Source organism: Mobula birostris, chromosome 4 (assembly GCF_030028105.1).
Source record: "Mobula birostris isolate sMobBir1 chromosome 4, sMobBir1.hap1, whole genome shotgun sequence".
Classification (NCBI taxonomy): domain Eukaryota; kingdom Metazoa; phylum Chordata; class Chondrichthyes; order Myliobatiformes; family Myliobatidae; genus Mobula; species Mobula birostris.
In genome coordinates, this window is record NC_092373.1 from 3,820,625 (window position 1) to 3,848,483 (window position 27,859).

At 44.9% G+C, this 27,859-nt stretch overlaps 1 protein-coding gene across 1 annotated transcript in view; it reads right to left on the bottom strand.

The window, feature by feature from the left end:
• Nucleotides 1-12,342: 12,342 nt before the first annotated feature.
• LOC140196957 (scavenger receptor cysteine-rich domain-containing group B protein-like) overlaps nucleotides 12,343-27,859 on the bottom strand; it is a 38,191-nt gene continuing 22,674 nt past the window's right edge. The window contains exons 4-11 of the mRNA XM_072256893.1: nucleotides 27,152-27,185; nucleotides 23,170-23,468; nucleotides 22,372-22,446; nucleotides 21,369-21,674; nucleotides 20,424-20,555; nucleotides 18,743-18,829; nucleotides 18,570-18,656; nucleotides 12,343-12,398 (exon numbers count right to left, since the gene is read on the bottom strand). Coding sequence (XP_072112994.1) covers nucleotides 12,343-12,398; nucleotides 18,570-18,656; nucleotides 18,743-18,829; nucleotides 20,424-20,555; nucleotides 21,369-21,674; nucleotides 22,372-22,446; nucleotides 23,170-23,468; nucleotides 27,152-27,185 — 1,076 coding nt within the window. The remainder of the gene's footprint in view (nucleotides 12,399-18,569; nucleotides 18,657-18,742; nucleotides 18,830-20,423; nucleotides 20,556-21,368; nucleotides 21,675-22,371; nucleotides 22,447-23,169; nucleotides 23,469-27,151; nucleotides 27,186-27,859) is intronic.

The following is a 27,859-nucleotide window of genomic DNA, read 5'->3' on the forward strand; positions in this document are numbered from 1 at the left end:
TTACGTTTATCCATTTATGTTACATGGATCAGAATGTTGGACAATATCTAGTCACATGAGGAAACGAATTGAAGGAGCAGAAGGGTCTCGGCCTGAAACGTCGACTGTACCTCTTCCTAGAGATGCTGCCTGGCCTGCTGCGTTCACCAGCAACTTTGATGTGTGTTGCTTGAATTTCCAGCATCTGCAGAATTCCTGTTGTTTGTTGAAGGAACAGAGATGTGGTTTTTGAGGAGGATGCAAAGAATATCATGGACAAAATGAATATCAAACGAGGATGTCATGAACAGAGCAAGAACAAAAAGAGAAATAATGCATGAAATCATGAAAAGGCAACGTAACTTCATTGGACATGTGATTAATAAAGAGGAGTTAGAATGCATGGTAAATATGGGAAAGACGAAGGGAAAAAAGAAATAGGAAGGCAAAGACAAATGAGGATGGAGAGAGCAGTCAGAGAACTGGAAATGAATACCAATGAATTGACCCACTTGACCCGAAACAGGAGTGTGCGGGCCATGGCAGTCAAAGCTCAATCTGGGCATGGCACCTGATGATGATGATGAGAGTTTGTAATAGAGGACCAAGAAATGACGCATGATATTACTAAGTGTAAGGGAGTTTCGTCATTTATGTTACTGCGTAGGCTAATTAAAATGGCTTCTTTGTTATGTTAAATGCTGAGAAAGTCTCCAGCTAGACATTTGCTTGGGTTAGTACAGATAGCAGGGTGCTATTAACCAATTGGGATAGTTGTTATGATTTTGGTGTATCTGGAAGATTTGTATGCGCGCGGGGTTTTGGGGAGAAGGCGGGAGAGCGAGACAGAGAATGGACCAGGTGCTGTGACCCCACTAACGGGGTCGGACCCCGAGCGGGGCGTTCGGCGAGGAGACGGAGACGGACTCATGTGGAGTGTCTGGTCGACCACCGTTGTCGGCTCCAGGCGGCCGGTCGAGGTGGTCCGAGGGGGTCGCAGGGTGAAGAAGAAGGGTCCTGAGCTCCAACTGTTTTGTGTACGAAGAGATTGAACTTTGATAAGTATGGCGCCTTTTATTTTCCTTTTCTATTTTATTCTCTATTAATTATATAGTTCCAGTAATATCTATAAACTGTAAATCATTTAATCGTATCTGATGTATTGTCTGTTATTTGGGCGGGGTGGGGTACATCACACAGCATCCACACAAACTGATTACCCAGTTTGGTGGGGCCGAGGGCTCTTTCCCTAGACGACAGAGAGCCGAGCGACCCTGAGGGTGGCCGGGGGGGGCTATATTGTGTGGGCTTTGTCCGGGATTGAGTCTGCTGGTATGCTGTGTGGGTGCCCTGTTTAAATCTGTAGTGTATGTCTCTGTGGGTTATTTGCTGATTATTGCTGCATGCGTGGTGGGTGAGGTCTTTGTTCGAGTTCAGACTAGCGTTGACGAGTTGGTGGTGGCACTCGGGGCTGTCCATGCTGTTGGGAGAGAGAGGAAAGAGTGGTCTGATTTGGAGGTAGTGTGTGCGAATAAATGTTCTAGCTCTGGCAGGCTTCGCCTGGCACTTGGGATAGTGTCCACCCCAAGAGGGGCGGAGGCGTGTGAGACGCGGGTGGAGCGGATCTCGCAGTTGTTAGATGAGTGGCAGTGCTCAGTTGAGGGACAGCGACAGGGATTGGTTGAAAGTTTGAGTAGGCGGGCTGGTGACGGTGTTAGAGCTGTCAGTTTCACTTACACCGTGGTGACAGCAGGCAGTTATTTGAAAGAGGGGGGAAAGTTTTCAGTGTGTCTTCTCCGGCTAGGAGGGCGGCTAAATTGCTTGCAGTGCCAGGGGGATCATTTCAGGGGATCGGCCCCTCCTTCAGTGGTTCAGCTGATCAGAGAGGTGTCGGGAAACTTAGTGGAGGCCCAGTGGGGGAACAGCTTGGGGTCTCTGGGGAAGCACATTCCCAGCAATGTACCAATGAACTTCCGAAAGGAAAAGACCCTATTCCTGAAGGCTTAGAGGGACCACGCCCCAGGGTGTCGTTATGGATAGAGGGAAGCGATGCTAAAGCTATTCTCGACCCCGGGGCACAGATCAAGTTGTTGGACAGTTCGTTTTACAACCGGTGTCTGAAGCATTTATCCTTGACAACAGCAAGGGCACCGGAGACTTTGGGTACTAGTGGCAGTAGTTATCCAGAAGACGATGATTGGCTAATGACCCTGGAAGTCATGGAGGCATTTTCTGGGCACCCAGCGTGTCGAGTTGCTTCTGAGGACGTGTGTAGCAGCCTTGAGCCAGTACCGAATTTAAACGAGACCCAGCGGTGGTACGGCTTGGGGAAAGTAGCTGAGGGTGAGACCCTCTTAGTAGATGCTCCGAACTACCATGAGGGAGGGGAGTTGACCGCTGAAGACACCTCAGTGAGAGAGGTCGCGGCAACTGGACCCTGGCGCAGTGGAAGATGAAGGCAGCGTGTGTGTGGATTATGCGACGTGGTTTAATGTGCTGCATCTGAGGAGTGGATGTTGCCAGATCCTGAGGAGTGCGGCTGTTGAGCCGAAGGCGGCCGTTACTAGTTCCCTAGGATTCTTCCGATCCGAAAAGATGCCCAAGGGCATATCCGGAGCCCCTGCATCCTTCCCGCGGGGCATGAGGAAGACCATGGGGGAAGTGAAGGTGTGTGGAGTTTTGGCGTATGTGGATGACCGCCTAGAGCTTGGATTCGCCTGGGGGGACTATGATGCGAGGCGAGTGGCTGAGCCCGCGCGACCGAAGCGAAGCGTCAAATGTGGAGGAGTTTTTGGCCGGAGGAGTTTGGTGCAATGTCAGAAAAATGACCCGACATACCAGTTGAACTTCCTGGTGTTGGAACAGACGGTGGTGGACCGGGCGATGGAAACCCAGGTCGTCAATCTGAATGAGACACAGGGGAGAGAGGGGATTTGCACCGCTGAACTGAGTACTCAGAAATGCCGGCCGGAGACTGAGTGCCGCGCTTGTGGGACGACCATTGCAGGCTTGGAATTCACGCTCGTCAATGTGGAGAAGGAGCAACGGAATTCCGAGCCGACACTGCGGTCATGTACTGATGAAATAATCCAGCGAGAAGAAACAATGACACACCTTCGAAGGGATCAGCAGAAACTCAAGACGTCGATTCAGAAAAGAGTGGAAAAACTGAAAGTTGACCTGGAAGACGTCAACAGGAAGAAAAAACTGGAGGCTGAACATTCTTTAACTGCTGCTTTTCAGATCCGGGTGGAAGAAGCTGCTGGGGTAACTGCGTCCCAGATTGAGATTGAGTCAGAACTGCGGAGGCTGTGGCGAGAGTTGAAGGAGTCCCCGAAGAAGCTGACGTCTCGACTGCAGGAGGTTGAAGGGGTAGCCCCGGCTAAATGTTTCAGTTTGGAGAAACTCAAACAGCAGCTACCGATCGAGGGAATGAGGAAGAATGCGGATTCGAAGGATGATGTGCTGCACATGTGGAACATGCTGCCTTTCGCTAACTTCCCCGTGATTGAAGAAGAGACCTTTGGCCCTTCTCCCACTGAGTCAGGTGTCGTGGGGAGGGCTAGCTGTGGGCAGTCTGAATTACAGCAGGATCAGGAAGGAGGAGAGGCGGGGCCCCGGACACGGGACAGGAGGGTCCGAGCTGTGATGGTGGCCTGAGTGAGAGAGGAGTTGGCAGGCAGGCCCGAGATATCCCTAGTAGTGTCTGAGCCTTTTGGGTTTAGGTGAGGGGGTACGGAGGTCTCGGAGGTTTAAGAAGCTCCCAGATACGTTGGCCTATGTAGCGCCCGTGGGGCGGGCGTAAGGTCCACTGTTTGGGGAGCACTGTCACTGTGTGTATCTGTGTATGTTTGTGTTGTGTGTCTGCAGAACTGGTTGGCGAGTTATTCAGAAGTCATGAGGACATGACTTTATTTGGTGGGTGGAGAGTGTAAGGGGGTTTCGTCTTTTATGTTACTGCGTAGGCTAATTAAAATGGCTTCTTTATGTTAAATGCTGAGAAAGTCTCCAGCTAGACATTTGCTTGGGTTAGTACAGACAGCAGGGTGCTATTAACCAATTGGGATAGTTGTTATGATTTTGGTTTATCTGGAAGATTTGTATGCCCGGGGTTTTGGGGCAGAAGGCGGGAGAGCGAGACAGAGAATGGACCAGGTGCTGTGACTCCGCTAACCGGGTCGGACCACGAGGAGGGCATTCGGCGGGGAGATGGAGACGGACTCGTGTGGAGCGTTTGGTCGACCACCGTTGTTGGTCCCAGGCGGCCGGTCGAGGTGGTCCGATGGGTCGCAGGGTGAAGAAGAAGGGTCCTGAGCTCCAATTGTTTGTGCACGAAGATATTGAACTTTGATACGTGTGGCGCCTTTTATTTTCCTTTTATATTTTATTCTCTATTAATTATATAGTTTCAGTAATATCTATAAACTGTAAATCATTTAATCGTATCTGGTGTATTGTCTGTTATCTGGACGGGGTGGGGTACATCACACAGCATCCACACAAACTGATTACCCAGTTTGGCGGGGCCGAGAGCTGTTTTCCTAGACGACAGCGAGCCGAGCGACCCTGAGGGTGGCGAGGGGGCTACATAAGCAATTTGCGTCAGTCTTCACTGTGTAATACACTAGCAGCACGTCAGAAACTCGGCAATATCTTTGGTCAGAAATGTACGTTATTGCTGTTCCAAAGGAGAAGGTGCTTGGGAAGCTGAACGGTCTGAAGATAGATAGGTCATCTGGACCAGATGGACTAGAACTTAGCGTTTTGAAAGCGCTAGCTGAAGAGATTGGTCAGGCATCAGTAATGATCTTTAATCAATCTCTCGACTGTGGAATCGTTCCGTCTGACTAGAAAAATGCGTATGGATCACTCCACTGTTCACGAACGGAGGTAGGCAGAAGAAAGTAAGCTAGACTGACTTCTGTGGTTGGGAAGATGTTGGAGTGCACTATAAGACCATCAGACCACAAGGCAAAGGGGCAGAATTAGGCCATTCTGTCCATCAAATCTGCCCCGCCAATTCATCATGAGTGATCCTGGATTCCACTCAACCCCATATACCAGCCTTCTCGATAGACCGTTTGATGCCTGACCGATTCGGAAACGATCAACTTCCGCCTTTACTATACGCATGGACTTGTCCTCCACCGCGGGCTGTGGCAGAGCATTGCACTGATTTATTACTCTTTGGCTACAAGATTCCTAGTTACCTCTATTCTAAAGGGTCGCCCCCTCAATTTTGAGGCTGTGCCCTCTATTTCTGGATACCACCACATCTTCTCCACATCCGCCCTATCTGGACCTTTCACTATTCGGTAAGGTTCAATGGGATCCCCACACCGCAATCTTCTAAATTCCAGTGAGTACAGCCCCAAAACTGCTTTCCGCTCCTCATATGTTAACCCTTTAATTCCCGGAAACATCCCCGTGAACCCCCTCTGGGCACTCTCCAATGACAACCCATCCTTTCAGAGATACGGAGCTCGAAGCTGCTGATAATAATCCATTAGTGTCTTATGAAGGTCCAGCATTATCTTTTGTTTTTATATTTTATTCCCGTTGAAATAAATACCAACAATACATTTGATTTCTTTACCACAGACTCAACCTCTAAATGAACATTCTGGGAGTTTTGCACGAGGACCCCTGTCCCTCTGCACCGCTGATGTTTCAACCTTCTACCTACTGAGATGATAGTCCGTACTATTACACCTTGTTTTTCCAAAATGTTTTATCATATATTTCCCAACATTGGATTCCATCTGCTAATTTTTTGCCCGTTCTTCCAATTTGTCTAAGGATGAGGTTACGGAGTGCTTGAATGGACATGATACAATAAGTCAATGGCAGCATGGTTTACTGAAAGGCAAATTTTGCCTGACAAATCTGTTGGAATTCTTTGAGAAAATAAGAATTAAGAGAGACAAATCAGTGTATGTTGTTCTTTGGATTTTCAGAACGCCTTTGACAATTTGCTGCACATGTGGCTGTTGTATTGAAGGAAAGATGCTGGCATGGATAGACGATTGACTGATTGGCAGGAAGCAATGTGTATGAACAAATGTCTCCTTTGCTAGTTGGCGAGCGCTGTGAATTGGGGTTCAGCGGGGCTCAGGTTTGGGACAGCTACTTTTCACTCTGCATACGAATGATTTGGGTGATGAAATTGATGACTTTGTGATCAAGGTTGCAGACGACACGAAGATAGATGGAAGAGTAGGGGTGGTGCTGACGAAGCAGGGAGTCCAGAAAAGGACATACCAGCGCAAACAACAGGAATTCTGCAGATGCCGGAAATTCAAGCAACACACATCAAAGTTGCTGGTGTATGCAGCAAGCTAGGCAGCATCTCTAGGAAGAGGCTTCCGAACGCTCTGCTCTCCACTCCCTCCGCACTAATCCTAACCTTACCATTAAAGCGCCGATAAGGGGGGTGCTGTTGTAGTCTGGCCTACTAACCTCTACCTTGCCGAGGCACAGCGACAACTCACGGATACCTCCTCTTATTTACCCCTCGATCGTGACCCCACTAAGGAGCACCAGGCCATTGTCTCCCACACCATCACCGACTTTATCCGCTCAGGGGATCTCCCATCCACTGCCACCAACCTTATAGTTCCCACACCTCGCACTTCCCGTTTCTACCTCCTACTCAAGATCCGCAAACCTGCCTGTCCTGGCCGACCTATTGTCTCAGCTTGCTCCTGCCCCACCGAACTCGTTTCTGCATACCTCGACACGGTTTTATCCCCCCTTGTTCAATCCCTTCCGACCTATGTTCGTGACACTTCTCATGCTCTTAAACTTTTCGATGATTTTAATTTCCCTGGCCCCCACCGCTTTATTTTCACCATGGATGTCCAGTCCTTATATACTTCCATCCCCCATCAGGAAGGTCTCAACGCTCTCCGCTTCTTTTTGGATTCCAGACCTAATCAGTTCCCCTCTACCACCACTCTGCTCCGTCTAGCGGAATTAGTCCTTACTCTTAATAATTTCTCCTTTGGCTCCTGCCACTTCCTCCAAACTAAAGGTGTAGCTATGGGCACCCGTATGGGTACTAGCTATGCCTGCCTTTTTGTTGGCTTTGTGGAACAATCTATGTTCCGTGCCTATTCTGGTATCTGTCCCCCACTTTTCCTTCGCTACATCGACGACTGCATTGGCGCTGCTTCCTGCACGCATGCAGAACTCGTTGACTTTGTTAACTTTGCCTCCAACTTTCACCCTGCCCTCAAGTTTACCTGGTCCATTTCCGACACCTCCCTCCCCTTTCTAGATCTTTCTGTCTCTATCTCTGGAGACAGCTTATCCACTGATGTCTACTATAAGCCTACAGACTCTCAGAGCTATCTGGACTATTGCGCTTCTCACCCTGTCTCTTGCAAAAATGTCATCCCCTTCTCGCAATTCCTCGGTCACCGCCACATCTGCTCTCAGGATGAGGCTTTTCATTCCAGGACGAGGGAGATGTCCTTCCTTTTTAAAGAAAGCGGCTTCCACTCCTCCACCATCAACTCTGCCCTCAAACGCATCTCCCCCATTTCACGCACATCTGCACTCAATCCATCCTCCTGCCACCCCACTAGGAATAGGGTTCCCCTGGTCCTCATCTACCACCCCACCAGCCTCCGGTCCAACATATTATTCTCCGTAACTTCCGGCACCTCCAACGGGATCCCACCACTAAGCACATCTTCCCCCCCCCCCCCACTCTGCTTTCCGCAGGGATTGCTCCCTACGCGACTCCCTTGTCCATTCCTCCCCCCCCATCCCTCCCCACTGATCTCCCTCCTGGCACTTATCCATGTAAGCGGAACAAGTGCTACACATGCCCTTACACTTCCTCCCTTACCACCATTCAGGGCCCCAGACAGTCCTTCCAGGTGAGGCGACACTTCACCTGTGAGTCGGCTGGGGTGATATACTGCGTCCGGTGCTCCCGATGTGGCCTTCTATATATTGGCAAGACCCGACGCAGACTGGGAGACCGCTTTGCTGAATACCTACGCTCTGTCCGCCAGAGAAAGCAGGATCTCCCAGTGGCCACACATTTTCATTCCACATCCCTTTCCCATTTTGACATGTCTATCCATGGCCTCCTCTACTGTCAAGATGAAGCCACACTCAGGTTGGAGAAACAACACCTTATATTCCGTCTGGGTAGCCTCCAACCTGATGGCATGAACATTGACTTCTCAAACTTCCGCTAATGCCCCACCTCCCCCTTGTACCCCATCCGTTATTTATTTATATACACACATTCTTTTTCTCTCTCTCCTTTTTCTCCCTCTGTCCCTCTCACTATACCCCTTGCCCATCCTCTGGATTCCCCCCCACCCCCCGTCTTTCTCCCTGGGCCTCTTGTCCCATGATCGTCCCATATCCCCTTTGCCAATCACCTGTCCAGCTCTTGGCTCCATCCCTCCCCCTCCTGTCTCCTCCTATCATTCTGGATCTCCCCCTCCCCGTCCCACTTTCAAATCTCTTACTAACTTCCTTCAGTTAGTCCTGACGAAGGGTTTCGGCCTGAAACTTCGACTGTACCTCTTCCTAGAGATGCTGCCTGGCCTGCTGCGTTCACCAGCAACTTTGATGTGTGTTGCTTGAATTTCCAGCATCTGCAGAATTCCTGTTGTTTCCGGGTACTGGAATGATTGTTTTATAAAGCGGCCTCTACTAATTGGAAATCAGAGGAATGAGGGATGACCTCACTGAAACCTGCCGAATGTTGAAAAGCCTCTATAGCGTGGATGTGGAGGGATGTCTCCAATGGTGAGGAGTCTACGACCAGCCACGACCTCAGGATAGAGGGACCTCATTCTAGAACAGAGGAGAGGAATGATTTCTTCAACAGTGAGTGGTGAATCTGTGGAATTCGTTGCTACAGGCGCCCGTGGAGATCATGCCCCTGGGTATATTTAAGGCGGTGGGTGATAAGTTCTTGGTTCCTCCAGAAGAGGCGGAGCTGAGTGATGATGGCGCTACACGGCGACTACTTTTCTCCCATCTTCGGAAACAGCTTTATTTCTATTTTTGATATATTTTTTTCCCTTTCAAGGTTCTTTTGAAGACCCTGACGTGGAGTTACATTCTGAGTTTTGTTCTTTGCGCGTATGGGACTCGCTCTCAGGGCCTCATGACCAGCTGCTTTTCGATATGCAAAGGACGCGGCCTAGACGACTCGCGCACCTTCAGGGTGCTGGAGTTTCGTGGCTCTGGAGGCGGGCGGATTGAGGGCTGGTGCTGCCGACTGATGGTTCATGGGAGATTCAGGAATATCGGAAGCAGTAGGTTTACTGTTGTCTGTGTGCCCAAAGGCATTCAGCTAGGGAAAAGCGACGTAACAGACTTTTAACACCATAAATCAGCGAGTTGTTTCGTTATGTCTCCCCTCCCGCTATGAAACGGGGACACCTCCTTTTCCCTTATTAAGGAGGGGGTGAGCCTGTGGTATGTCGAATACTGACTGAAAGTGTCGTCTTTGGGGTACTGTAAGTCTGTGTCTTTATTAATGCTGGCTGCACGTTTGAGTGCTCGGTGTGGGCGCCGATGTTTTTTCTCCTGGTGTGGGAGGGTGGTCGTTGCCTTGCTACTTCTAGTGCGTAGGTGGCGGGGTTGGTGGGGGCGGGGGAGGGGGCTAGGGGATTTAACATTTAACTGTCATTCACTCTTTGGGGCAGTTCTCTGCTTTCGTAGATGTTTGAGAAGAAAAAGACTTTCAGAATGTAGATTGTATAGATTTCTCTGAAATTAAATGTACCTATTGAACCCAGTTGAAAGCTATTGCACGAAGGGATAAGGGCAGAAGGAAAGAGATGGGAGCTGAGAAGGAAAATAGACAATAGGTGCAGGAGTAGGCCATTCGGCCCTTCGAACCAGCACCGCTATTCACTGTGATCGTGGCTGATCGTCCACTATCAGTATCCAGTTCCTGCCTTATCCCCATAACATTTGATTCCACTATCTTTCAGAGCTCTATCCATCTCTTTTTTGAAAGCATCCAGAGACTTGGCCTCCACAGCCTTCTGGGGCAGAGCATTCCATATATCCACCACTCTCTGGGTGAAAAAGTTTTTCCTCAACTCCGTTCTAAATGGCCTACCCCTAATTCTTGAACTGTGGCCTCTGGTTCTGGACTCACTCATCAGCGGGAACATGCTTCCTGCCTGCAGCATGTCCAATCCCTTAATAATCTTATATGTTTCAATAAGATCCCCTCTCAGCCTTCTAAATTCCAGAGTAAACAAGCCCAGTCGCTGCAATCTCTCGACATATGACAGTCGCGCCATCCCGGGAATTAACCTTATGAACCTCCGCTGCACTCCCTCAACAGCAAGAATATCCTTCCTCAAATTTGGAGACCAAAACTGCACGCAGTACTCCAGGTGTGGTCTCACCAGGGCCCTGTACAGCTGCAGAAGGACCTCTTTGCTCTTATACTCAACCACGATGAAAATGTGTTGAAGGCTCGGTGGGGCACATGCCACATATTGATCAAATATATGCCAGCATTCTTACGCTCATGGCGGGAGGCACTGGTGACAATATAGAGATTACGACCTGTAGTTCCTTCTATTTATCGATAAATGAAGGGTTTAATGTCCTCCCACTGGGAAAATGCTCTATTCTCTGCAAAGAAACTCGACGAGTGAACTACTGCAATGTCCCTCCTGATGGGTCCAAAGTGTCATTTACCTCACTTCAGGGCATTAGTAATTTTCACAAATTCTGCACTATCGAAGCTCTTGTTTTTCAAAAAACATTATTATGAAATTTACTGAAGTTACCAATTTAATTTCAGGGTCACTTTCATGGTTAGCTGTCATTCAGCCATACACTCGAATACGGCCAAAAGAAACAGCGTTCCGCCGGGGCCAGGGTGCAAAACACAGTGTCAATAGTCACATCCAGCTCAAAGCACATATAACACATCAAATAACGTAAGCAGTAAGAACACAGTCATATAAAAAGCCCAAATCCCTGACGATCACGGCCTGTAATCAATGGTGCTTAGAATATGTTCTGAGGTCCCGCTCTGCAAGAACAAAAGCGCAGCGCTTCACATGACGTGCTAGTGAAACCGATCCAGCTTGTCTTTCGCCGAGCGAACATGGAGGGCAACGTCGACGCTACAGTCTGTAAAATTAGTCATTTATTAGAACGGCATGAAACTAAAACGCATGAAAGATTAACCGAGATTATAGTTTCTATTTACCTTGGGATACGTTATTGTATTGTTCATTTAATTATGTGGTAGGACAGATCATCCCTCATGACTATGACGTGTATTCATGCAAGGTGCTCTGTCCGTTGACAGATGCTGGATTCTTCGGGAAGAAAGAAAATAGAGGTAACAGCAAGCCCGGCTGTGATTCATAAAACCGGTTTGAAATATATGCATCTCCATTTACCTCAACTGTAAACTAGTTCCAGTTTTTTTAAAATAGTAGATCAATATCTGATTATCAAAGCAAAATTTGAGAACGATCTTCAAAACTCTGTTATTCTAATGTAGCTCATAAAAAATAGAGAAATCCTGAGGCTTATAAGTGCGGACGCTGTGAACAAATAAATAACAGCTGAATGACATACCAATCCTCTGGCAAATAGAAAAGATATTTCACAATTTTATCCATCAATGCATACTATTGGTATGCCGAACTTATTTCAATTCTACGCCATTAGGACATGGAGAGTCCCAAGCCCGGCTCCGAAAGGAGGAGGGTTGGACATGGTGTTAGCAACCCCATTTGGTAAACAAACTCAGAACTAATGAAGCACCAGCAAAAGCTCCAAAGATCTCATCGCAAGGAGAGGAAGGATCTTCGCCTAGAAGATGGGCTAATCTGTGATCTACTTGAAATCATGGCCCAGGACAGAGGACTCTGGTGAGAGACTGTCGGCAGCCTATGCTCCAGTAGGTGTGTTGGGTTTAAGAAGGTCATCCATTCAAAAATAATCAAGAGAGGAGAAACATATTTCAGCAAATGTATTTCAAGGACCGATGCATATATTAAAAGAGCAAAGTCAGAAAACCTGCATCATTGGTTGAATAAACTATACCAAATATAACGTGCTAGAGGATTAGCTGTGTAAAAATGCGAGACATTTACAGACAGCGCTAAATTCAATTTAAAGCCGTTTTACATTTTGCATCACTGGTATCTGCCAAACTGTTCAGAAGTTTTGCTTTGTTTTCCACTCAGGAAGGGTCTCACTTCAAATCACAGAGGGGGTTGAATTCCATTTACAACTTTACATTAAATGAATTACAAAACATACAGGGAAATTGCACGGTAGTTGCAAATGACCATAAAATGTTCAATCTAAATGATTGTAATTCGCATTTCTTCAAGCGCATTATTCAATATCGTCATGTTCTTCTCCGAAATTTTCGTCAAGCGGCAAAGGGGATTCTGAAAAGTGAGAGACAATTGCTGAGTGTATTGCAGAAAATGCTGCCACAACACATTAAATAATGTGAAATTAACTTCCAATAATCCACATTAAGTACCCATTCGGCTCAGTCTCAACAAAGTATTTCTCTCTACCTCCAGAGATCTGAACAGTACACATGTTGCAAATAGGAAACAACGACAGAGAAAACTTCTAATCGTGAGCAGATTAGGTAGCAATGTCCGACACAGGAACAAAGTTAGCGTGACCATAAGACATAACAGCAGAATTAAACCATTCGGCCAATCAAGTCTGCTCGGCCTGTCTAATGCCGATAAAACACCACCATTATACACCATTATATCTTTGTTCTTATATTCATGTCCTCTCACGAATGTTCACATTACATTTGTCTTCCTCACCACCGACTCAACCCTGTAGGTTAACCTTTACGGAATCCCACACAAGGCCTGTAAAATCCCTTTGCAACTCTGAATTTTCGAATTTTATTTCTGTTAGAAAATAGTTATGCATGTACTCCTTCGGGTAACTTGTTTAATCGCTCTGTAGACACTAGACACTAGAATACTACAGCACAGTACAGGCCCTTCGGCCCACGATGTTGTGCCGACCCATATATTCCTTAAAAAGTACTAAACCCACAGTACCCCATAACCCTCTATTTTTCTTTCATCCATGTGCCTGTCCAAGAGGCTCTTAAATACCCCTAATGTTTTAGCCTCCACCACCATCCCTGACAAGTCATTCCAGGCACCCACAACTCTCTGTGTAAAAAACTTAAAACTTTAAACTTAAAAAAATCTTCATCCCATTTTCAGCATCAGGACGTTACTCTCAAGCCCATTCCGAATTACGTTTTACAACGTAAAGCTCAGCCTTGGCCTTGTATCTCCCTCGTCCTGCTGTGAAATCATGAGCAAACTTCTGCTCTCAAACCGCTGCAATGGAGGTTCCCAAGCCCGGCTGCGAAAGAAAGAGGGTTGGGCATTGGTTTAGCAAACCCGTCCTGAAAATGCCCAGAGCTAGAGAAACCTCAACAGAAACTACAAAGTCCTTATACCTGGCGGAGAAAGGATCTATATCGGGAGGGGATACACCAAGGGATTACCTGAAAAACTGGCCCTGGACTGAGAGCTCTTGCAAACTTTGTCAGCAGTCTATGTCCCAGCAGAGCTGATGGGCTTAATTAACTAAGCTGTTCCCAAGAACGTTCCCCAGTCATTTCAAAACAGGATTGCACAACAACTGGAGGGAAGCTACAGTGGTGACAGTACGCTTCATCAGTAGCTTTAATATTTGGTGATATGATTGTTGTCTCAGAGATTTTCTGTCGGAATAACCTTGGCAAGAGAAATCAATTGATCTACCAGTAATCGTTGCATAATTTTCCTGAAAGATATCACTGTTGAGGGTGGAGTTATTCAAACAAAGGAACTCCTATTATATCGATGGTGTCCACAGTCTACACCATTGCCAGAGTAGCTCATATCCAGGCAAATAGAATGCAAACAACACCAGCAACTTTGATGTGTGTTGCTCAAATAGAATGCATCCATTTTGCTCATGATTCAAATATTGTGGACGAGCCTCAGGAGTCTCTTCATCGCAGATTTGTCAGTCTCCTTACAACTCTTGTAGTCACACTGCATATGTGTAAATTACTATGTCGAGTCTAACTAAAGGAGGAACAATGCTGAAACTGATTTTGGAAATGAGGACAATCAGGTGAGTAACCATTCAGTAGGAGACAATACATGGAGAAATGCTCATCATAAAGTTTAAGGTAACCATGGAAATGGTAGCCACTGACCTTGCCTGAGATCATTAAACGAGACCTAGCAAACTATAAAATGATTAAGTAAGAACTGGAGAGAGTTAATTGAGAGCAGCTATTTTAGGGCAAGTCCATATCGCAGATGTGGAGGGTGTTTAAAGACAAACTGCACTGACAGCAGTGAGAGGGAACGACAGGATGGCAAGGTAAAGGAACCTCGGATATCGAGAGAGCTGGTATGTTTAATCAAGCATAGAAAAGAAACTAAAATAAAATCGATTCCTCAAGATAATAAAGAAGATGGGTTCTATGGTTTGATATATTACTTCTCCGTCTTTCTGTATTTTATGGCTATCTAGTGAAGGCAATTCTTAGCGTTATATGTACTTACATTTTTTGATAATAAAATGAACCTTAGATTCTTTGAAGATTGGAAATAACTAATGAAAAGGATTCGGAGATCCATCAAGAGTCATGAAATGACATTGAGAAGCAGAATGGAAGAAAAACTTGAGACATGTTATATATAAAGCAAGAACAAAATAAGGAGAGGGAATTGGAGTAGCAAATTTGTAAGGAGATAGCAGATATTTGTAGTCAGCATAAGGCTGTGATTGTGGGAGATTTTAATTTTCCACACATAGACTGGAAGCCCATTCTGCAAAAGGGCTGGATGGTTTGGAGTTTGTAAAATGCGTGCAGGATAGTTTTTTTTTTTGCAGCAATACATAGAGGTACCAACTACAGAAGGGGCAGTGTTGGATCTCCTGTTAGGGGATGAGATAGGTCAGGTGACAGAGGTATATGTTGGGGAGCACTTCGGGTCCGGTGATCACAATGCCATTAGTTTCAATATAATTATGGAGAAAGATAGGACTGGACCCAGGGTCGAGAATTTTGATTGGAGAAAGGCTAACTTTGAGGAAATGTGAATGGATTTAGAAGGAGTGGATTGGGACAATTTGTTTTATGGGATGGATGTAATAGAGAAATAGAGATCATTCAAAGGTGAAATTTTGATGGTACAGAATCTTTATGTTCCTGTTAGGTTGAAAGGAAAGAATAGAAATTTGGGAGAGCCATGGTTTTCAAAGGAAATTGGAAAATTGGTTCGGAAAAAGAGAGATATCTACAATAAATATAGGCAGAAGGTAGTAAATGAGGTGATTGAGGAACATAAAGAATGGAAAAAAGAATCTTAAGAAAGAAATTAGAAAAGCTAAAAGAAGATATGAGGTTGCTTTGGCAAGTAAGGTGAAAATAAATCCCCAGGGTTTCTACAGTTATATTAATATCAAAAGGACAGTGAGGGATAAAATTGGTCCCTTAAAGAATCAGAGTGGGCAGCAGCTATGTACGGAGCCAAAAGAGATGGGGGAGATTCTGAACAATTTATTTTCTTCTTCGATATTCACTAAGAGGAAGGATATTGAATTGTGTAAGGTAAGGGAAACAAGTAGGGTATTTATGGAAACTGTGACGATTACAGAAGAGGAAGTACTGGCGCTTTTAAGGAATATAAACGTGAATAAGTCTCTGCGTCCTGACAGGATATTCTCTAGGACGTGGAATATCATGTTTGACAAATCTTAATGATTTTTTTGAAGAGGTTAGTCGGAATGTTGACGAGGGTAAAGCGGTGGATGTTGTCTATATGCACTTCAGTAAGGCCTTTGACAAGGTCCCACAAGGAAGGTTAGTTAGGAAGGTTCAATCGTTAGGTATTATATATTGAAGTGGTAAAATGGATTCAACAGTGGCTGGATGCCAGAGAATAGTGGTGGATAACTGCAACACACATCAAAGTTGCTGGTGAACGCAGCAGGCCAGGTAACATCTATAGGAAGAGGTACAGTCGACGTTTCGGGCAGAGACCCCACGTCCCGAAACGTCGACTGTACCTCTTTCTAGAGATGCTGCCTGGCCTGCTGCGTACACCAACAACTTTGATGTATGTTGCTTGAATTTCCAGCATCTGCAGAATTCCTGGTGTCATGGTGGATAACTGTTTGTCAAATTGGAGGCCGGTGACTAGCAGTGTGCCTCAGGGATCTGTACTGGGTCCAATGTTGTTTGTCATATACATTAATGATCTGGATGATGGGGTGGTAATTTGGATTAGTAACTATACAGATTATACTAAGGTGGTGGAGTTGTGGATAATGAAGTAGATTTTCAAAGTTTGCAGAGAGATTTAGGCCAGTTAGAAGACTGGGCTGAAAGATGGCAGATGGAGTTTAATGCTGATAAGTGTGAGGTGCTACATTTTAATAGGACTAATCAAAATAGGACATACATGGTAAATGGTAGGGCATTGAAGAATGCAGTAGAACAGAGGTGTCTTGGAATAATGGTGCATATTTCCCTGAAGGTGGAATCTCTTGTGGATAGGGTGGTGAAGAAAGCTTTTGGTATGCTGGCCTTTATAAATCAGAGCATTGAGTATAGGAGTTGGGATGTAATGTTGAAATTGTACAAAGCATTGGTGAGGCCAAATTTGGAATTTTGTGTACAGTTTTGGTCGCCGAATTATAGGAAATATATCAACAAAATAGAGAGAGTACAGAGGAGATTTACTAGAATGTTACCTGGGTTTCATCTCCCAAGTTACAGAGAAAGGTTGAACAAGTTGTGTCTTTATTCTTTGGAACGTAGAAGGTTGAGGGCGGACTTGATAGAGGTGTTTAAAATTATGAGGGGGATAGATAGAGTTGACGTGAATAGGCTTTTTCCATTGAGAGTGGAGGAGATTCAAACAAGAGGACATGAGTTGTGAGTTAAGGGGAAAAAGTTTAGGGGTAACACGAGAGGGAACTTCTTTACTCGGAGAGCGGTAGCTGTGTGGAACGAGCTTCCAGTAGAAGTAGTAGAGGCAGGTTCGATTTTGTCACTTAAAATAAAAACTGGATCAGTATTTGGACACGAAAGGAATGGAGGGTTATGGGCTGAGTGCAGGTAGATGGGACTATGTGAGATTAAGCATTCGGCACGGACCAGAAGGGCCGAGACGGCCTGTTTCCGTGCTGTAATTGTTTTATGGATATATGTCACAAAAGAATTACCAGGGAGAGGTTTGAACCTCTTCAAGGATACAGGAGGAAATATGTACTTGGACGTGTAGGATGTGTAACTGACTGCGCGTTGGTATCTACAAAGGTGAAGGATAAGAAGGTTTCTAATGTGCTATAGCATTTGGATAAAAAGGGAGACGTATTGTTGGATCTATTGAAGAAGATGAAGGCAGATAATTTCCACCAAGCACGGTGGGAGATAAACCATAGACCTGTTACTTTCACGTTAGTTGCAGGGAGGATATTGGAAAGCATTCATAGCGATAGGATTTATCAACACAGACTAATTAGGAAGAGTTATCATGACTTACTGCTAGAGAGGCTGTGTCTTATTTGACTGAGATTTTCGGGTAGGCAAAGGTAATAGATGAAGACAGATTTGAGGAGGATGTCTGTATGGGAATTATTGTGAGGTGTTTGACTATGTCTCACAAATTGGGCTCAACCTGAAGAATAAAATGTACAGGATCAATAGTGACTTGTCTGTTTGGAATCGGAGAGGTTTGCCCACAGACATAGAGAAAAAGAGTATAGTTCTCTTTGGGAAATTTAGGCTGGAGGTCTAATCACTACTTTAATTAGTTTTGCATAATATCGTGAACCAGAAGTTCCACTGTTGCACTGTTGCATGTTCTATGGATCGTTCAGTTGACTACGGCTAATGTTAATGGGAGATGTAAAAATTATGCCGCGGTTGAACGCACACATTTTGTTTTTACAGTCTTTCTTCCAAGATTAGGTTAATATCATGACACATTTCTAGAAGCCGCTTTATTATGCATCCTCCAGAGAAGCCAGGGATAGTTTCTTCTGTCATATCTTTAAATCTATCACCCAAAGTAATTGCATTTCAAAGTTTACGGTAAAGCATCAGAGATAAAAGCCTCAATAACCGTAATAGTTAACAGGTACGTCTTTGAAAGAAAACGTGATCGAATTGTGTGCATGCTAACGAGATTTGCGAACAGAAACGTCAGTATGTCGATTGAGATATTTCTGATGAAACTACTTCGAGTTGAAATATTGTCTCAGCTTTTTTGTTGTCCCTGTTTTTCATTGCCTTTGTAGGTATTGCCCAATGATTAGATTTCCCGATATTTTCCATACTTCTCTTGGTAGTGGACTCGATGGGCAGAAAGGCTAAAATCTGCTCCAATGCGGTATGGTATTCTCATTCAAATTTCCTCAATCTGCATTTGATTGATTCCATTTAAATTATTTTCGTTGCTGTGTTTTGTAATGTCCCTGTGTCTGGTTCTAAGACCATGACTCATTTCGCTCTCTTCTGATGAGACTATTGTGGGGTAAAATTTTATCGAACTTACCTTCCATCTCTTCATTTTGGTCGCCATGCAAATCACCGACCAGACAATATTTTAATTTCTCTGCTGAGCTGATGGATTGGAAATCTCCTGATGAAAGAAAAAAACTGGACTTAATATAAAATAATTCACTCACATTGAAAGATAACTGATGCATACTGTTTAAATACAATTACCGACTCCAGGCCCTGTCTCCTGAATGGCGATCTCCTCATAAAACGGCTCAGCAAACTTGTGTGCAGAAGGCCGTGACTTCTTATCGCCTGAAATATCAAAAAGGGAAAAGGGAATTTATCCAGTGAAGAAAACGTGGTGGTGGTGGTGGTGGTGGGGGGGGGGGGGGGGGCGGGGAAGAGAGAGAGAGAGAGAGAGAGAGAGAGAGAGAACAAACGCGTACTCGTGCATGCACGCATAGTTACCGATCTATCAAAGATACATGACTTATAACATACTTATAAGGTACTGGGTAGTGGTTCCATATGTCACTACTACAGAGCGTGACGACCCTGCCTTACACGAGTTCCGGACTCAGCTGGCTCCGGCTGACAGAACCCGGTATGGGCCCCTATGCAGGGTTACGGACCCTGCTGCCTTGTGGGTATTTTCGGGAGAACAGAAGGCTAAGGAGTAAACCCTACACGAATCCGGAGTGGAGCCCCTACGGCGGTTGGATAACGTATCACGTCACCTCCCGGCAGCTCCTGCAGCCAAGCTGACGCCAAATGTACTGCTTCGTATCTCCATACTCCAGGCGGGCGCATCCATTGTACACTTAGACAGCCATTACATTATTACATATATTACTTAATTAACATCCTCCCATTTTATCAATTCATTAAAATATCCCAGAAACATTCTTCGCAACCCTCCTTCGTGTGATAGAATTAAAAATAGAACTAGCAATACTGTGCCTTCATCATATTCATCTGCATAAGTTCCAAAGTGCAGTGAACTAACAATGCTTCCGTCATGTCAACCACACTGAAATATTTGTCTGTACTAACTGCTCTCTGTTAATCAGACCATCTTCAACATCCAGCAGTATTCAGAATTGTCGGCTAAACATTGTGTAAGCGGACTAGTGTTTTCTCTCTGTAGTGATGGACGATAAGAAGTGGCTGTTGGAGGCATGAAAAATGATAAGAGGCATAGAACAAGTGGATAGAATGAGTATTTATTCCAGGGCGGAAATGGAAAATACGACAGAGCATAATTTTAAGGTGATTGGAGGGCAGTATAGGGCAGAAGTTTTTTTTTATACAAGGGGGAGTGATACATCTTGATACGGGTGGTGTTGGAGGCAGATACAGGATGGACACTTACAAAACATTAAGATAAACGTACAGGTGATAGAAAAAAATAGAGGATAATGTGGCGGGATGGGGTATATCGAAATTAGAGTAAGTTAAATTGTCGGTGCATCATCGGACGCAGAAGGGCCTGTACTGCGCCGTAATGCTATGAGTTCAGTAATAATGTCATCCCAATTCCCAGAATGTGTTTCTTTCTGCAACAACCTCCCCGTTACTTCCATGTGCTGTTTCGTCCGTCCATCCAGTGAGCAGATAAGTCTGATAGCATCATTTCGCCTTACATACGCTGCATTCAGCAGTACCCTTCAAGCTGCGTTGTGGCGCCAACTTGTATTTTCTAGCTCATCTTACCAAGGAAAAAATACATTTACAATCCACGCCAAAATAGTCGAGACCTGAGTATCCTAGACAGCCATTTAGAGTCTACCTATGCGTTTATGGACTCTCAATTCATGCAACATACCATATAGCAAAGAATCAACATGATGAATGTTAAATTAGTTCATAGTAATTCATGAAGGCTTATGAGAATAGATTTACCAACCATTCTGGAACTGTCTTCGTTGGCTTTTGATCAGGTAGAGAGAAACGATGACCAGAAGAGAACCAAGAATGAAAGGGATGGCGTAAATGAAGGCTCTCAGATTTGTAAAAGTAGGAATATGTGACTGGTGATCTGAAATAAAGACGTTAAACAAATTTAAATATATTTTGTCAGGAGAAACACGGAAGCGCATAGCGTCAGAAACCTTGGTTCAATTCCACGGCTGCCGGAAAGTAGATTGTACATACATCCCCGACAGCGTGGTTTTTCTCCGACTTTCCAAAGGTGTAGGGGTTATTAGGTGAATTGGTCACCTGACTGTAATTGGGCGGCGCGGTCTTGTTGGGCCAGAAATGCCTGTGATCGTGAAGTCTCTCCCAGTAAATGAATTTTAAAACATGCCTTTCATTAAATCACTGATTCAGCTATCAGAGCAGACAAAATTTGTCAGTCTGCTTTAAGTGACATTTCCATGCGTTTGTCAGGATTTGATTTTAAATTTGAACATTATAATGTTAAATATAAACTTAAAAGTACTGCTCAGTGAAGATAAAGGTATATAAATACTAATCTCACCCAGGATTTTTCCGGGAATTTCGAAGTAGTGTGAAGATTTCATTCGAATACCAGCGGCGTGACAGGGGTGCAAATAGAGCGCAAAATTTTAATAGGTAAGGAGATGGAAACCTGGATTTAAAACATGGGCTTCAGGGGAAATAAATGCTGAAGAAAATTACGGATATGCATAGGAAGAAAATTGTGTTGAACATAGATGTAGAACGGCACAAGCAGCTGAGGACTAGGACAACCAATGCTGGAAAGGTGAATTTTGTGATACTCGTTCAAAGATATCAAGGTTTCTTCTAGGGTTGTGTTAAGAGATTGGGATATGACGAGAAAATAAGTGGAATTGACGAAAAGTCGCAGAAAAATTCGATTACTGACCAGAACATATCACTCCGACGGTTTCTTTGTGCCCACAGTCATGACGATGCAATGTAGAAAATTGGCAATCCGACAGAAAATTCTCACTCCCTTTGCATTTGACCTCGTCCATCAAAATAGTGCCGTTTCCAAGGGGGAATAGCATCCCCCCAGAAGCCAGGACTGGATCCCCACAGTTTAGTTGGCGACAGACGACAGCAGCATCGTGTCTGTCCCATGAATCGTCACAGACCGTTCCCCATGTCCCACTGAAGAAAACTTCAATTCTTCCGGAGCAATTATCGAAACCCGCCACGAGCCGCAGATCTGAAAGAAAAGACGAACGAGTTTTTATTTGAGAATTAACTTATATTGGAATTCCTATGTACCCACTTCTCCCTCTCAACTTCTAGAGATGAGTCATGTGTTTAATGTTTTGCGCAGCTAATTGTTCGTGGATGCAATCGGACAATGAAGTTGAAGAACAACATTTTCGATAGAATATGTTGATCAACTCTGATGTTGTCAATATTTTCATTGAAAACAAACATGCATACAGGTATGTAATATCCTATATTGCCCTCTCACGCTGGAATTCAGAATGTAGAAAAAGATGTACCAGGATTTGTAATGACGTCATTATACTCTTTGCATTGAACGCTGAAGTTTTGTTTGACATCTGAGCCATACGCCGGTAATGTCTGGCAAACAATTTTCTGTCCTTCTGCAGTTAAACGTTCCGATACTCTCCAAACTTAGTCTATCTCGAGTTTTTGATTACAACGCGTTCAGCAAGAATGTTCTATCGCTTTTGCTAAAGCAGCGAATTGCTCTACATTGTACTTAAATATTCTCTTGCACTGACGCGACAAAAAAATCAAGTGAGAGAGGAAAAGTTAAATTGAGGGCGGAAAAGTCTGCATCCTTCTGAGACCAGGAACAGGGAAAAGGCCTTAAAACAAGAAGCATGAAAATAAATGTATAGATGTTGCATATTTTGAATAATGAAAATATCAGTAATTACTGGAGGCTTTTGGAAATGGGTTGATTATCTTCTCCTTCTTGACCTTCCCAATTAGCGATTTCGATGGCCATGTTTCTGTAAAACATTCAACTCATCATTTCAGTGAAATATTCCAAATGCAGGTCCTTACGTTTATAGATAAATAATATAATAAAGATATCAATAACATTGTCAGAGTGCAGAGAACATTGTCAATTATGCCGCCAGGAATTGAGACTATGAGTTATAGGGAAAGGGTGAATAAGGTTACACTCAGAACACGCTGGAGGAACTCAGCAGGTCGGGGAGCATCCATCGAAACGATCGGTCGACGTTTCGGCACGACCTGCTGAGTTCCTCCAGAGTGTTGCTTTGACCCAGCATCTGCAGGTTATTTTGGGTGAATAAGGTAGGACGTTATACCCCGGAACTTAAACTTAGAAGAATGAGGTGAGATTTGTTAGAGATAACCGCCATTATGAGTCGCTTAGACAGAATCCATTCAAAAAGGCTTTTTCCACTCAGGGTCAGGTAGTCTAGAACTACAGCTCATATTTTAAGGGTAAATGGTGAAGTCTTTAAGGGAAACATGAGGGGATATTTCTTCACTCAGAGTGTGGAACGACTAATCTGTGGATCTGTGGGAAAGGGTTTATTTCAACTTTTAAGAGAAATTTGGACAGGTCCGTGGTTGGGAGGGAAATGAAGAGCTATGATCCAGGTACGAGCCGATGGGGCTAGGAAGATTAATAGTTTGGCACGGGTAGGTGGGACGAAAGACCTGTTTCGCAGTCTGTGACGCTATGACGATATACTTACCTGAACAAATGATCCCAACATCCTCCTCATGTTTGCAGTTGTGCTGACCCCATGCTGAAGATGGGCATTGCCATAAAAGTGAGTCACCCAACCGACATCTCACGTCATCCAGCCAGATCGGTCCAGTCCCTTCTCCAAATGTAGCGCTGTTTTCTATTAATTTTGCCGAACCGCAGTTGAGCTGGGAGCAAATAACTTGTGCATTCTCCATGCCAAACGAATCAGAGCAAACTGTTCCCCATGTTCCGTTAAAGAAAACCTCAAGTCTGCCCTGGCAGGGATTCTCCCCATTTGCCAACCTTATCTCCCTGTGATCTGAAGAACAAAGAACAAACCGGATTCTTGATTATAGCTTCATGCTAATAATTAATTGTGATGTGGGTACATGGTGATCAGGGATGTGCAGCACCTCTGATGACGGGGCTTATGGCGTCCAAACTCCCCTTTGGACACTCAGCTTTCACCAATGACTCGAAGTAACTGTTTGCATGCGACACCGGCCACACATTGGTGCACCGTTTGGACAGGGAAGCTAAACAAGGCGAGGGGGACGGCGGGACCCGCATCGCACAGAGATGTTCACATGCCTGCGCTAGCATGAGAAGACAGCTCCGGCAGAGTGGACGTGAAAGATCTACAGTGAGATCCAACGGTCAGGAAGGTTGAATATTTTGATTCATAACTAGTGTATTATGCCTGAACAATGGGACGAGGAAGGATTTGGCTCGTGTAGACTGGGAACACGGGCTGTATTGTGAGATGGTTAAAGAACAGTGGAAAACTTTCAAAGAGATTTTGTAACGGTAATCAACAAAAGTATATTCCACTGAAAAACAAGGACAGTAAGGGTGGGGATAGTAAGCCTTGGATAAAAAAGGAAAGGGACATTGCATTCGGAGATTCTCCGGTTAGCGGACGAGGGTTGGACACGTGAATAGCTCCCCACCGGTCACACCCTTTTTCACACTGCGAGAGGCACTGATCGATCCTCCAAAAACCCACCTTTTCTGTGGGCACAACAAAGCTCATTCAGTGTCCAACGCCATGTGTCTGTCAGTCTATCAGCTGACCTTCTATTTATCTCACCGTGCTGAACACCAGCTGTCCGTCAAGCAGCTCATCCCTTCTCTCTCTGTAAGAACACAGGAGCTGCCAGTGTCCTTGCAAAGTGTAAACATGCTGCAAAGAAACCATAACACCATTTGAAAGCAGTTTTCGCCTCTCTCTCTCTCTTAATAACAAGGTGTCTGGTGTTGAACAACTCTCTCTCTCTCTCTCTCATTTCAAAAGGACAGTTCACTGGGGTAATTCAGGACCCCGTCACGTTGATGATACCATATTGAGTGGAAAAGCAAATTGTGCAGAAGATGCAGAGAGTCCGCAAAGACCCATAGATAGCTGTAGTGAGTGGGCAAGGCCGTGGCAGATGGCATAGAATGTTGGTAAATGCGAGGACATCCACTTGAAAAACGGAAGAGCAGATTATTATTCAAATGGTAAAATATTGCAGCACGCTGTTGTGTAGAGGGGCTTATGAGGACTTGTGCATGAATCTCAAAAGGTTGCTTTCCAGGTACAGCTGGTTATGTAAAATAATGTATTGTTGGCCTTCATTGCTAGAGGGATTGAATTTAAGAGCACGGAGGTTATGTTGCAAATGCACAGCGTATTGGTGAGGTCATACCTGGAGTACTGCGTGCAGTTTTGGTCTCTTAATTTGAGGACGGGGATACTGGATGCGGAGGTGATAAACAGGAGGTTCAGCAGTTTGATTGCAGAGATGAGGGAGTTAGGCAATGAACAGAGATTGAGGCGCCTTGGACTGGTCTCTCTGGAATTCAGAAGAACAGATCAGATAGAAATATATAAAGTTATGAAAGGGATAGATAAGATAGACGCAGGGAAGTTGTTTCCTCTGGCAGGTGATACTAAAACTAGGGGATATAGTCTCAAAATTCTGGTGAATAGATTTAGGACGGAGATGAGGAGAGACTGCTTTTCTCAGAGAGTGATGAATCTGTGGAATTATTCGCCCACTGCAGCAGTGGAGGCTACCTCACTAAGTGTATTTAAGACAGGTTGGACAGATCCCTGCATAGCAGGGGAATTCAGGTTTTTGGGAAAATTGCAGATAGGTGGGGATGAATCCATGGCTTAGAAACATAGAAACGTAGAAAACGTACAGCACAATACAGGCCTCTCGGCCCATAAAGTTGTGCCGAACATGTCCCTACCTTAAAAATTACTAGGGTCACCCATAGCCCTCTATTTTCTGAGCTCCATGTACCTATCCAAAAGTCCCTTAAAAGACCTTATCGGATCCGCCTCTGCCACCGTTGCCGGCAGCCCATTCCACGCACACACCACTCTCTGCGTAAACAAAACTTACCCCTGACATCTCTTCTGACCTCCTCCCCAGCACCTTAAACCTGTGCCCTCTTGTGGCAACCATTTGGTGGGAAAAAAGCCAATGTCTGTCCAGATGATCAATGCCTCTTATCATCTTATACAACTCTAAATGGTCACGTCTCATCCTCCATCTCTCCAAGGATGAAAGACCGAGTTCACAGTGTGGCCTAACCAGAGTTTTATAGAGCTGCATCACTACTTCACGACTCTTAGACTCTATCCCTCGACTTATGAAAGGTAACTCACCATAAGCCACGTGAACGCGTGTCGGGTACTGAGCATGGCGCTGTTGTGCAGGAGAGAAGGAAGAAGAAGAGGAATGCGGTAATCATAGTCAGGGGAACAGGCAGGAGATTCTGTGAGCGCTATAGAGATACCCGCATGGTGTGCTGCCTCCCAGGTGCCAGGGTACGTGATATCTCGGATCGGGGGCAAAATATTCTGAAGGGAGAGGGCGAGCAGCCAGTTGTCTTGGTACATGTTGCTACCAATGACATAGATAGGGAAAGGGAGGAGGTCCTGAAGAGAGATTTCCGTGAGTTAGGAAGGAAGCTGAGATGCAGTTCCTCCAGGGTAGTCATCTCGGGATTGCTAACTGTGCCACGTGCTAGCGAAGACAAGAATAGAAGGATCATGCGGATGAATGCGTGGCTGAGAGACTGGTGCAGGGGGCTGGGCTTTAGACTCTTAGATCTTTGGCATCACTTCTCGGGTAAGTATGGCCTGTTCAAAAAGGATGGGATACACCTGAACCCGAAGGAGACCCGCATCCTGGAGGGAAGGTTTAATAGAGTTGTTAGGGAGGGTTGAAACTAACTTGGAAGCGGGGATGGTAACCGGAATGATAGAGCAGAGGAGGCGGGAAACAGAAATAAATCCAAGATAGTGAGCAGTAAAGATGTCAGGAAGGACAGACAGGTGATGGAGCAAATTTGCAGGCATTGGGGTGAGTTGCTGCGCAATACATTTGCAGTGCAATCTAAGCAAAAAGTACCAAATACCGGTCTTAAGGTGTAACACTTAAATTCACGCTGCGTAAGGAATAAGGTGGATGATCTTGTCGTACAGCTACAGATTGACAGGTATGATATTGTGGCCATCACTGAGACCTCGCTAAAGGATGCATGTTTCTGGGAGCTGATCGTCCAAGGATACACGTTGTATCGGAAGGATAGAGAGGTAGGCTGAAGGGGTGGCGTGGCTTTATTGGTAAGAAATGATATTAAATCATTAGAAAGAGGTGACATAGGATCGGAAGGTGGAGGATCTTGATGGATTGTGCTGAGAAATCGCAGGGGTAAAAGGGCCCTGATGGCAGTAATAATCAGGCCTCCTAACAGCTGTAGTGATGTGGACTACAAATTACAACAGGAAATAGAAAAGGCTTGTCAGAAGGGCAGTGTTATGATAATTGTGGGGGATTTTAACATACGAGTGGATTGGGAAAATCAGGTCTGCACTGAATCTTAAGAGAGAGAATTTGTAGAATGTCTACGAGATGGCTTTTTAGAACAGCTTGTTGTTGAGCCCACTAGGGGATCGACTGTACCGGATTGGGTATTGTGTAATGAACCGGAGGTGATTAGAGAGCTTGAGGTGAAGGAATTCTTAGAAGGCAGTGATCATAACATGATTGAGTTCACTGTGAAATTTGAGAAAGAAAAACCGAAATCTGATGTGTCGGTATTTCAGTGGAATAAAGGAAATTACAGTGGCATGAGAGAGGAACTAGCCAAAGTTGACTGGGAAGGGACACTAGCGGGAAGGACGGCAGAGCAGCAGTGGCTGGAGTTTAAGCGAGAAGTGAGGAAGGTGCAAGACAAATATATTCCAAAAAAAGAAGAAACTTTCGAATGGAAAAACAATGGCTGACAAGAGAAATCAAAGCCAAAGTCAAAGCAAAGGAGAGGACATACAAGGAGGCAAAAATTACTGGGAAGACAGAGGATCAGGAAGTTTTTAAAAGCTTACAAAAGGAAACTCGGAAGGTCATTAAGAGGGAAGAGATGAACTATGAAAGGAAGCTAGCAAATAATATCAAAGAGGATACTAAAGGCTTTTTCAATTATATAAGAGTAAAAGACAGGTGAGCGTAGATATCGGACCGATAGGAAATGATGCTGGAGAAATTGTAATGGGAGATAAGGAGATCGCGGAGGAACAGAAGGAATATTTTGCATCAGTCTTCACCGACGAAGACATCAGCAGTATACCGGACACTCAAGCGTGGCAGGGAAGAGAAGTGTGCACAGTGACAATTACGACAGAGAAAGTACTCAGG